This window comes from Dermacentor silvarum, chromosome 4 (assembly GCF_013339745.2).
Source record: "Dermacentor silvarum isolate Dsil-2018 chromosome 4, BIME_Dsil_1.4, whole genome shotgun sequence".
Lineage (NCBI taxonomy): Eukaryota > Metazoa > Arthropoda > Arachnida > Ixodida > Ixodidae > Dermacentor > Dermacentor silvarum.
Genome location: NC_051157.2, coordinates 15,737,577 through 15,749,496, shown reverse-complemented (window position 1 = coordinate 15,749,496; position 11,920 = coordinate 15,737,577). Strand labels below are relative to the sequence as shown.

At 48.0% G+C, this 11,920-nt stretch overlaps 1 protein-coding gene across 6 annotated transcripts in view; it reads right to left on the bottom strand.

Annotated features, from left to right (window-relative positions):
• Positions 1 to 498: 498 nt before the first annotated feature.
• Positions 499 to 11,920, bottom strand: part of LOC119449513 (proton channel OtopLc) — an 82,599-nt gene continuing 71,177 nt past the window's right edge. For all 6 annotated transcript variants that reach the window (XM_049665272.1, XM_049665275.1, XM_049665274.1 and 3 more), the window contains 3 exons: positions 11,231 to 11,391; positions 8,125 to 8,302; positions 499 to 3,655 (listed from right to left, as the gene is read on the bottom strand). In XM_049665272.1, the coding sequence (XP_049521229.1) occupies positions 2,658 to 3,655; positions 8,125 to 8,302; positions 11,231 to 11,391 (1,337 nt within the window). In that variant the 3' untranslated portion in view covers positions 499 to 2,657. The remainder of the gene's footprint in view (positions 3,656 to 8,124; positions 8,303 to 11,230; positions 11,392 to 11,920) is intronic.

Here is an 11,920-nt window from a genome sequence, read left to right as displayed (position 1 = left end):
GCTTAAGAAATAAAATGTTGGCATGTATAACGGATTGTAGCTCGAAGTTACAAAGTCCACGCGGATTTCCTCCGAAAGAAGGTTTGGCAGTTAAATAAAATTCCTTCTGTTCTGAAAGGTACATCTGGCACCATTACCATTTCGGCGAGGCCGCTTTTCAAACTGAGCGAGACAAAGAGCGAGGGCGAATCAGCAGACAACTCGAAGTGCAGAAACCATCCATTAACAAAATTAGTTTTGCGGTCACCCGGAAGGTGGAGGTAGATTTATTAAAGAGAAAGTTGGCATCCGCCAATTATGGGTGCCAACGTTTCCTTTCATGAACCTGCTGTCAACCTTGCGGGTTTTTGCAAAGCTAACTTCCGTGATCAATATATTTTGTTCAAGGTTCTGGAAGCAGACAAAGTTTCAAGGTATAAAATCATGGGACGTAACCAAGTGAAACAAATGCAGTTACCAGCGACATCCAACCACAAGTAGAAACCTTGTACCGAAGAGTTTCTTTTCACGCACCTGAATGCGTCTGTCATCTTTAATTTGTACTTCACAAAATCAACACGGGTGCGCGCTTCGTGCATCTCTATTTTTTCATAAGGAAGTTCATACACGTGGCTATATTGACGCAAACGGAACATATTTCACAATTACACACTGTAAGAGCACAAACGACGACAGACATGGTTACAAGCGCGATACGTGAGTATCAAGATGACAGCGCGCAAACCTGAGCTTGAAGGTACACTAAAGATAAATACTAAATCAATTTTGGTCTCGTATAGATCACTCCTTCAAAACTCTCCCTGCGTTTTTGCAGCAGCGAAAGATTGATGGTTGGTAATGATTGGCAGAGAAAATGAAGGCTACTCTCGCCTTATAGAATTTCGCGCCAAGGCCGGGGCATCGACAATGTCCACTGTCGCGTCACGTGTTTCGCGGGTATTTGGGTTTTCTTCGCACGAGAAAATTCCGCAAAAGATGCCACGTTAGGTGCCTTGTTTGTTTTCGAACACTATGTAATCACGTTATCAATGAACACTTGACTATAGTCTAGATAAAATAATGTCAAAATTTCTGAAAGTAACAATAGTTGGTTTGGGAATCTTAAAATTGCGGCGACACCTGACTTTTCATTTTTACGTCGCTCATGGAACACTGACACTCCGTTCACGGTTGGACGGACATGCGTATATGCAGCTCCAGAAGCGTAAATTGCCAGTATATATTAACACAATACTTCTCTTTAGTGTCCCTTTAAGCTGACCAGAGGCGGCATATAGCAGCGACTGTATATAACAACTCTGTATCGAGTCTGGCGTAGACCTCCTCACAATAACAGGAACGAGACACGTAAGAAACAACAGAAAAGGCACAATACGTGTATACAACAATGTCTCCCGTGCAAAATTGCATAGCGGTCACCCGCGATTGGCACATGTCACTAAAGCTAAAGAGTCTGACAGGGCGCGATGAAGCAGTAGCTACAAAGATATGAGGTAATACATAGTACGAGAATTTCATGCTCATCGTGCTTTTCAGCGCCCGAACTATTGGTACAATTCTAGTGACTGGACCACGGCAGCGAGGATTTAACGGCGACTTCGCTAACATCGACCAAGAGTACTTGACACTTGTTTGCTTGAAATGCATTTAAAGTTAAATCTAGCGCCGCCTGTATATGTAGGTAGTCTACATGATGCCACTAGCTATGCCAACTGGCTCTCAGCTTTGCGCCTTGAGCATTCCAACACTGCAGGCACGCAAATAAAGCTTCGAGGATGCATCACACATAATCACGGTTTCGACTGAAGTCCGCGGCGACATTTCACGTATTTATGACCAGTACAGTGTTCGAGGGCAAAGAGGCGCGGTTAACTGCGCATTTACTGTAGATGTCTAGACGCAGTGTTGCCACAGCGCCAGCAACGGCTTTGCCTACAACTCGCAAGCATAAGCGCACATACGCTCTGACGGCATCGTCCGCGAGTGTTATACAGAAATTGTAGCCGCATGTTGGCATCTTGAGCCAAATATCATAGAGGCCACATCAACCCTGTGGGCCAATTAGAGCTGACAAGATGGAGAATTTGACAATATGACGGAATTTGACAGCATTCAGAGTAGCACCCAGAATATGCGGTGCCGTTCAATGTTATAAACACGTTAAAAGCAAGCTAGATCGTTGTGAGAGATACGGCACAACGATCTAGTCTGCTTTTAACGTGCTTAAAGTTTGATCGTGAGTTGTCGCCGCGATGGCTGAGAAAGCCTGGTCTTTCTCTTTCCTTCCCCATTGCTTTCATTTTGGTCCCGTTTCCACAAATGGCGATGCAATGTAGGAATTGTATCCCAGGCCCACGAGGGAGGGGGGGTTTGTGACCTTCGTTCAAAAGGTGTCCCGGCACAACAAAACATACACAAGAAAGGTAACAAAAGATAAAAAGCGCGCACGATGCCCGCGCGTTGATCACCACACCGTGCTCACACATTTATACATCAACGTTTCGTCAGAGGTGTGACCATTCATAACTCGCGCTAACGTGCGGCGAAAAGCGACCGCAGAATGATCAGAACGCGGTGGAACCTCGTCACGAAAGGCGGAAACCGAGCGTTTTCGCTCTTCGCACAGTTCCGTTGGCGACTTGCACGCGGCGACCGCCTCAGAGGTAGTCGGACTTGACCTTGTACGCCCTCTTCCAAATGTCGCACAGGCACACCGTGCTGTGGAACCTGAAGAAGATGGTCAGTGGTGCCGTCACGTGCGTGATGATGGTCCAGGCCCAGAAACCGTAGAAGGTCATCTGAACGGGGTTCGAGTCGGCGCGGCGAGTCTCCAAGGTGTTGATGGCCCACATGGAGAAGTTGCACACTATGAGGAACGTGACCATCTCGCGGCCGGGCTTGCGATTGGCCTGGTCGCTGCTGCTGACGTAGCGGCGCGACGCGTCCAGAATGAAGATGGTCTGCAAGGAACCCTGGATGAGGCAGGCGAGCGCCGTCAGCAACGCCAGCATGGTGTTCTGGTCGAGCGTGAAGTGGCTGCCTATGATGCTGAACATGGTGTACAGGTACAGCCCGCTCTGGGCAACGATGAGAAGGATGCTGTCCAGGTCCGTGTTTCGCAGGCGGTTGTAACGCAGCTCGCGCACTTGGAACAGCGCCGTGGTCGTGGCTAGGGAGGCCAGGAAGTAGACGGCCAGCTCGGCGATGTGGGCCTCCATGACGGCCAGGTTCCGGTACTGCGGCTTGTTGATCAGCACGAAGAAGAGGATGAGGCTTATGATGGACAGCACGAGCACCAGGATTCCCGTGAAAAGGCCCTTGTTGGCCTTGGCACAGTCCACCTGGTAGTAGTGCCGCTGGCGTGGCGTGTGCACGTGTATGGAGCTGTCCGGAGTGTTGGGCACTGGCTGCGTCGAGCCCACGTTCTTCCACATGATGTACAGGATGCCGGCGCTAATGAGGCTGTACTCGATGGTGCAGGGAAACAGGAACGGACTCGCGTTCTGCACCAACTCGCCCATGATGTTGGCGCGGCGGCAGTTGTGCGTATCGTGGTGCAATCCGTGCTCGCCGGCCGACCTCTCGATGCGGTGGTGGTCCTTCGAGTGCGTCTCGTAGTGCACTGGGTTCAAGTGCTCCTCTTCCTCTTCGGACGCTGATGGCATGCGCAAGGAAACGAAGAATGGCACAAGTGAATGAACTGTCAGGTCCTGCGACGGCGGCAGAGCAGTACGAGGCCAACAAACTCACAACAGCGAAGGCGCTGACGAGATACCAGCTCTGTCTGGTATAAGAAAGACGACAACCTCAAAAGTACCAGAAACTAACTTTGCGCAGGGATTTACAGCTTGTGCCAAACGTTCGAAATATTCAGTTCGCACATTGCTACAAGCATAATACTGGTGCGAGTTGTGTACACTACTATGCAACGCTAAACACCTCGGCATCGGCCACAAAGGCGGCCTCAGAGCAAATTGTAGATTTTACTGATCTCACTTTGGATTGCTCGCGATAAACTTTTATGTCAACCTCAACAATCAGCAAGGTAAACAACAATATGAACTTATTGCACGCGCACTGACCAGAGAATAAACGTAAGACTGTCAGCCCATGTGACATCATCTCAATGAGACGAAGACAAATACACCTTATTAAATGTTCTTACTCAGATATGGACAATGTTCACAGTCTCACAATTGTTCACCTGCTCTAAACGGCATTCACAGCCGTCACGGACACAGCACAATGAAAAGCAGCACCGTCACGGACACAACAGAACGAAAAGAAGCATATATAGCTAGTGCATTAAGCGTACGGCCGTACAGTTCGTGAACCGTGCCCACAGAAAGAACGCTAAATTTCGTATGGTGTAGCGGGCACAACCAGTAACTGAGTGATGAAATACGATTCCCGAGGGAGGAAGTTTAGTTGGCCATTCTCAGTGGGAACTTGCATGCATAGGCTATGGTGAAATTAACAGTTTTATCGATGGGTGTGGTCCACTAAAGTTTGTACCTGACTGTGAGTCACTGTTATGCTCGTTTACATCATTTAAAACAGCACAAGTTTCAACGACAACCTTACACAGTTGGGAGTGACCTATTTCATTTCTGAGACTAAGAAACGAACAGAGGTAACCAATGCGATTCATTTCGACAGCACACCACAGGGAAAGGTTGGTCGCACAAAGCATAGCCCTCTGTCGGCACACAACCTGGCAATCACTAATTTAGAGACAGTTAGTGCAGACGTTGTTAGAAAAAAAAAAGGTCGCAGATTCGCCCCAAGGCGAAGCATTGATTGCGACAGTAAATTATTAGACAGCTATACGAAGCAAGGTTAGTCGTTTTATCAGCTGCATAACCTGCTGTAAACATTGGCTTACTAACTAATAAGCAAGTTGTCCCGCGCGCATAGTGCTTGTGCTTAAGAAAGGTGACCAGCTACTTACACAGAACTATTGTACAATATCACTAATCTCCCAATGCTGCAAATTTGTAGAAGATATTATTGCTAACTGTACACGCAAGTTCTTGGGAAATAGTTCTGCATTAATAGAGCACCAACACGGCTTTCGAGAAGGGTATTCAACAATAACGCAACTAATAGCGGTAGCTCACTCGTTCGGTTTATCTCTGATATTTTAGTAAAGCTTTTGACAACCTGCATTATAAACTAATTTTAAATCTTGAAATACTTGGCATCCCTAATATCTTTATCAAATGGATTTCTGCATACCTGACTAACAGGAAGCAGCAAACTGAAATTGGAGGACAACTTTCTGACAGTCTGCCAGTCACGTCAGGGGTACCACAGGGTAGTGTCCTAGACCCCCTGCTCTTCTTGGCTTACACTAACAATATTGTAAACGTAATAACTCCTGGTGCGCAAATTCGAGTGTTTAAAGATGATTGCGTTTTGTTGAAATAATTTTTTGTCCCGGTGATCAAACTGAGCTAAATCCCAACCTGAATAACATATTGAAGTGGTGCAAAGGGTTGGGAATGGTTGATAACACCGACAAAACTATCTTCCTCCCTATTACGTGTAAAACACACACACACACACACACACACACACACACACACACACACACACACACACACACACACACACACACACACACACACACACACACACACACACACACACACACACACACACACACACACACACACACACACACACACTGTGGGGATTGAGGGTTGCGCCGGCATGATTGCGCGCGCTTCGCCTGCTCTGCCATCCCTCGCCATCGTTCCCCGCTGGCCTCCTTCTCCGCCCGCGCCGCCTAACCGGTTCCCGCGGTGGCGCTGCGCACGCGGCGGTTGGCGGTGGGGGCGGAGCGCTGACGTCACGACGCGGCCGGTTGTCGGCCGCTAGCGGGGAAGCGTGGACTTCTCTCCGGGACCAGCGCACGGTACGTTCATGCTTTCCTCACGTCCGCCGACACCTTTGTGACTAGGACTGGAGCTCGCGCACGGTGCCTTTGCCCGTGCGGGGAGCGCGTACTTTGTGCTGATCCTTTCCCGACGCTAAGCCGACGAGCGGTGCCATTAGTGCTCGCGCGAGGTCGTACCTCGCCGAGCCGCACTTGCCGAAAGCCTAAGCCGAAGGATATTGCCCGTGCTCTCGCGAGTTGACCCATTGGTTATCGCCAGAGCAAGTAGCATAGCCGCCGGGACTTTTCCTAGCGGCGTGTCCCAGCTTGAGCCTGTGCTCTCGCCGCGACGTGCTATAGGCGCCTGTTATTGTATTTTCGCCCTGGTGCGGGACCCCTTTGGCTCCCCTCCGTGCGGGCGTTTGTGCAGTGCTGGTGCCGACGGTTTCAGTAAACGGATTCCGTCAACTCAGGGCTTTACTGTGTTTTTGCGTGCGTCGCTCGGTAGCCCCTTGCGGCCTCTGAGCTTGCGCGCGAGCGGTGCTGGAGGCGACGGCTGACGCGGCCCTGTGGCTCGCTAAGCTCGAACCCGCGGTGGTTGGTCTCCTGTGAGACACCAAGAACCCACAACACACATCTGTCTTTTACTTACAAACTTGGTTCATCCTCACTGAAAAATGCTGACAATTATAAATACTTAGGTATTATATTAACAACTAACATATCCTGGAATATACAAGTCAATAATATTTGCTCACCCACCCTTTCGAAAACTCTGCTTCCTAAAACAAACTTAGAGCCACCCCAAACAATGTTAAACTATACTATACCATTATTCGTTAATCAGACCCAAGATGGAATATGCCAGTAGAGTGTGGGACCCGCATACCCAACTAAACATTAAGTGCCTCGAAAGAATACAGACGAAAGCAGTCCGGTTTATGTACAACGAATTCTCACGATCTGACTCTCCGTCAGAAATGGTAGAGTGGTACTGGTCACGGTACTGGTCATACTGGTGTCTCATGTTTTGTGCTCACGAGGGTTTCGACGGGATTTTAGAAGCGCAGGCTCCTTTCCCAAACACATCACCCCTGAAGAAAGCCGAGTGCCAGGGAGCGCTTGTACCCATCTTCGACGAACCAGTGGGTGCCCGGCGGCCGTGGGAATCGAACCCACGACCTTCCGCAGCCGAGGCGGACACTCTACCACGAGGCCACGGTTGTCATTCCCTTTCTTAAAACGCGTCGAAAACCGTTCAGAATTGACCTTTCACTGCTTCGCAACCACGAACTTGCCATAGATCCATCACAGTATCTATCACCCTTACTAACCAGACCCACAAGGCATCATCAGGCTAACTCTCCAACACCTAATTTTGCTAGAACTGACACTTAGAAGTATTCTTATTATTGGAACGAATTAATCCAGACATCTTCTTAGTCTCTGTTACCACACCAAAGTACCATTGTTGCCCCATTTCACACACCTGTTATCGTAGCCCTATTACTGCAAAAATGTAGAAACAGTTTCCGTTGTTGTTTTGTATTCTTTTTATGTATTATGTCTTCGTACACTTATCTTGAAACAGATTCCATTGTTGTTATTTTGTATTTTACGACCTCTGTTATTATGTAAAGTATGTCTGTAATTTCGAAACTGCCCACCTGCTTGGATGCAAAGGTCTGCAGTATGTAATAAATAAAAAAAACTAAAAAAAAACCTATCACGAACACATCCTCACTCGAACACCGCGAACACTCTCTGTTCGAAAGCTGGCGTGGTGAAGAGCGGTAGCAGGAATTCCCCTTCGTGCTGCCTCCCGCTTCAACACATCGTGACACAGCGCGCAACACATCGCCCACGACACCGTCAGCTACCTCAGGTGGGCCAGCCTTCGAACTCACGGCAAATTTCTTCGAAGATAGGAAGCGCGTGGCCGCGCTTAGACGCCTCAGTTGGAGATGAGATGCGTACCAACTTGCCCCCTCACCGCCCCGCCCCTCCAAGCGCGCGCACCCTCCCCGCCTTCCTCACTTGCAAGCGTGAGAAGACACCTACAGCATACGGCGCGCGGCCGCGATGTTATCGCACTTGGACTTTGTACGGAACATCACGGCGACGCTAATGGCAGAAATTCGCCTGGAGGGTCCATAGGATTGCTATCGCAATAAAAACACAGTGAATGCGTTCCATTTAATGTGACTCACGCTAGCACGCAAACAAAATTAAACAGCACGTACCGATGTTCGGTATAGGATTGATGGCCATGGCTAAGAGGTTGGTCTCGTTCCTCTGGATGAAATCCAGGAGCTGGTGCTTTGTTTCTTGAATCAGGACGTGAAGCCACACGCAGATGTTGGCGGAAATCATGTGCATCAGGCCGAACCTCGCGAACGTTGTGAACTTGTTAATGGCAACCTATAAAAAAAAGAGCACGAAACCTATGTAATGTCTTTTTATGGGGAGCTCCAACCAGCTCGCCATAGAGAAACTTCCAGTGCTCAACTGGTCTCCTTGGTTAGTACAGTTATGAGTTGAAAACGCGAACATAACAGGAAAGAAACGAATAAGAACACCGTGTTGTCCTTTATTTTCTACGCCTAACTTTTCAAACCATGAATCATTACCAGACCGCTCAGCCTTCTGTCGTACTAAGTGGTCTCCGCGACCGAGTGCGCTGCATTTTTGTCTGTCTCTATATATGATGTGCCGCATATACTTTTCAAGGAAGTATCCATACTTCGCTCTGTTCCCTCTCTAAGAACGTTCATCGAATTGATCAATTTCAGTACGACCATTTGTAAGTACGACCATTTGGTCGACAGAAGTCCATGCTCACGGACTCTACTCGGGCTAACCGGGCCGGAGAACTTCATCAAACGCACTGTCGTGGTAGCAAAGATGCTTTCAAAGGGAAAGAGAGAGCGTAAATTTCGTATTACACGAAGAACTGCATCTTCGAAGATCGACATCTACAGGAACTGTGAATGTCGCGCATCCTTCATAATGTACATACACCGATGAGAAAAGATGTCCGGATCGCAGGTTTCTCGAAAAAAAAAATTATTCCTTAGTTTCTGAGACGTAGAGCTGAAGTTTTACGAGTGCACTGTGGTGTCTGTATGGTGAAGTTTGGACTGCAGTAGTTAATTTATGACCGCGTTCATATAAACTGCGACGAAATTCACCTTTTATTTGCGTAACCCGTTGGCCGTACACTTCTGCCCCTCACGGGTATACACGTAATAAACGTACATAAACACCACATGTTAAAGGGAGCTCAATGAGCTGAAATATTTAATACGAACTATTGCGTCGTTTACAGTGCACCAAGAAACCAAGGGGCGCCTCAAAATGCTGTGAGCGGGCGACAAGTAGTTGACCATTTTATGCTCATAATGGACAAGCGTGTCTCACAGTTTCTGGAATTCGCTCACCGATAATCGCCGGACTGTCAACCGGAGTTTAGCAACAGACTGAAATTATTTCGTACACGCTGCGACAGACAACGAAGAGGCTTTCGCAAGGTGCCCCCAGATCGTTGCCGTCGCATAGCTGAGCGCGCGGTTGAGACACAAAGGTGGCAGTTAACTCGCTTCATTGCCTTTTCTGTTTCCTCAATCAACAGAACTGGACGCACACACAAACGGCGATACGAAAAATGGGAAAAGCTGTATGTATTCCAATGAGTACGTGAGCAGACCCTCATCGAGCCGATAACCTAATGGGAGAGCTATCACTGGGCGTTTCTCGCAGGGCACACGCGTCAAAAATGCGGGAGCGGCGGCCCGACGTCACGCTCAACACTCCCTCCCTTCACCACTCCTCACATACGCCCGGAGAACAACGCCAGAGAGCGCACGCCCACTTCCGCCAGCATCATAAGAGAGAGAAAGAGAAAGAAAAAGTAGCATCAGCGAAGAAAACGATGTTTCGTCTTCCCCGAGGCATGCAGCTGCGCGAGTTCATTGACGCCGGCCAGCCAAGACGAAAATATCTCGGTTCGCGTAAGGTACCGCGGACGACGAAAACGGTCTAACCATTACAAGAAGGGGAAAGACGCTCGCGAAGGTTTATTTGGCCAAGCCGCGATTTTTTTTTTTTTTTTTGCCCTTTATGTTCACTTTTCGAAGGCGGTCAACAACGTTGCTATTTTAAACCAACGCTGTGCTGATGTTATAGAAAGTGCCGACGCCAGCGTCACTCGCTCGCACGATCGAACAACAAGGGAGTCGGGAGTCATACGGGCGTAATTCGCATAACTGGAGAGTCTCTGCGACGGCCACGCGTAGCCCAGTGCGTGGACTTTTTTTCCGTCTCTGTCGAGAAGCAAACGACGCAGATTCCTGTCTACATTAGGGGAGTTTTAGAAGTCGGGGACGCAAGCTACCGGGCGTACAAAAGAACGCAAAAGAGTACAAAGGCATGCAATAGGTACGACAACGGACATTATTAGCCTTTTGCTTAAGCTTGGGAACGCTCTTTCTAAAGGCCCCTATTTCTGCGGCGCGCTGACACTCCTACGCTGAAATGAGCGACAATAAGATCGAAGGGCTCGATTTTTCGTTAGTTACAACAGTACGAAGAAAACAGACAACGAAACCAGATTAACCATGGGGCGAATTAACTGTTATGTTTCATTGAAATGTAGAAATAATACGGAAAAGGAAGACGAGTGTGGTCGAAAAGACAGCTTGCCCCAGGTGTGAGCCGAATTCATATTCTGCTACTTTACGTGTTTGTGTGGCAGATATGCGACAGGGTAGCGCTTCGCGATTGTCGCGTGTTCACCGAACATCCGGGTACTACAACAATGGTTGTTATAAGGGCTTCCGTACTGCGTCCGCAGTGTCACATTGTCATACAAACTGTGTGACGTCGCTTTGTGCTTAAATGCAAAAAGTGTCAGAGCTTTTAACTGCCGTCGCAAAAAAAAAAAAGAGAGAGAGAGAGAGAGAAAAAATGTGCTAGCGCGCAGAAAAAAACATTGGGGCTATCTGTACGCACAAAGTATAGGAAACACTTCGTCGGCGCTGCATATCTTCCGCGTTACTCAAGAAGCACTTTGACAAAAATAGCAGAGGACACTGTTGCGAAGATTCAGCCCGTACGTCGTGCCTACTTACGTTGCAGGTGATTTAATTAATCACTTCGCAAGTCGTCTCTAATTGTGGATATTTCCTATCTACGTTGTTCCGTGTCACACGGCATTCGCTTGATCGAGATTTAATTGACATCTTGGACTCGTGGCTACGTGCCATTGTTTTACAAGGAAACAAAAACAACAAAGCTACTGAACACAAGTTCCGGGTTTCGGCAACGCTAGCAATCTAAAAATCCGCTTACCCTGGAGTTGATGAAGATGAAGTAGAGCTGAAAGAATGTGAATGCCATCCGCGTGGCCGGCGTCAGGCTGAAAAGAATGTTGTAGCACTTGGAATCGGACTCCATCTCGAAGAACTGGCCGAACTCGAGCCCCGAATAGATCATGCTCCCGGTTCCAAAAGCTGAAAAATAAAAAGGGCAACAATTGAAGATCTTGCTTTTGGCAACGCTATGAAACGAAACAACAAATTGAGCAAGAAAATGAAAACGAAAGAAGGGAATGGTCAACGAAGTGTCGAGGTTAAAGAAGTCAAGGTCGACGTACATGGTGGTTCAAATGATACTATAAATAAACTAGTTGGGCAATGCAGCCCAAAGAAGACCGGGCCAAAGAAAACACGGAACACTAGACGCGCGCTGCGAGCGCTGCATTCAGCGCTCGTCTAGTGTTCCGTGTTTTCTTTGTCCCTGTCTTCTTTGCGCTGTATTCCCCAACTAACTATGAACCAACTGGCCCAAGTCAAAGTCCTGCTTTATAAATAAACGTTGCTTATACCACTCTATTCAGTTTCCTTTTCATGTTCATTATTCACTCAGATCGCATCTTACTGCGTGTGGTATTTAACGCACAATTACGTCGGCCTTGTCTTGTTTAGCGTCGACACTTGGTTGACCTTTTTTTTTTTTTTTTTTTTTCAGTGTTTGACACTA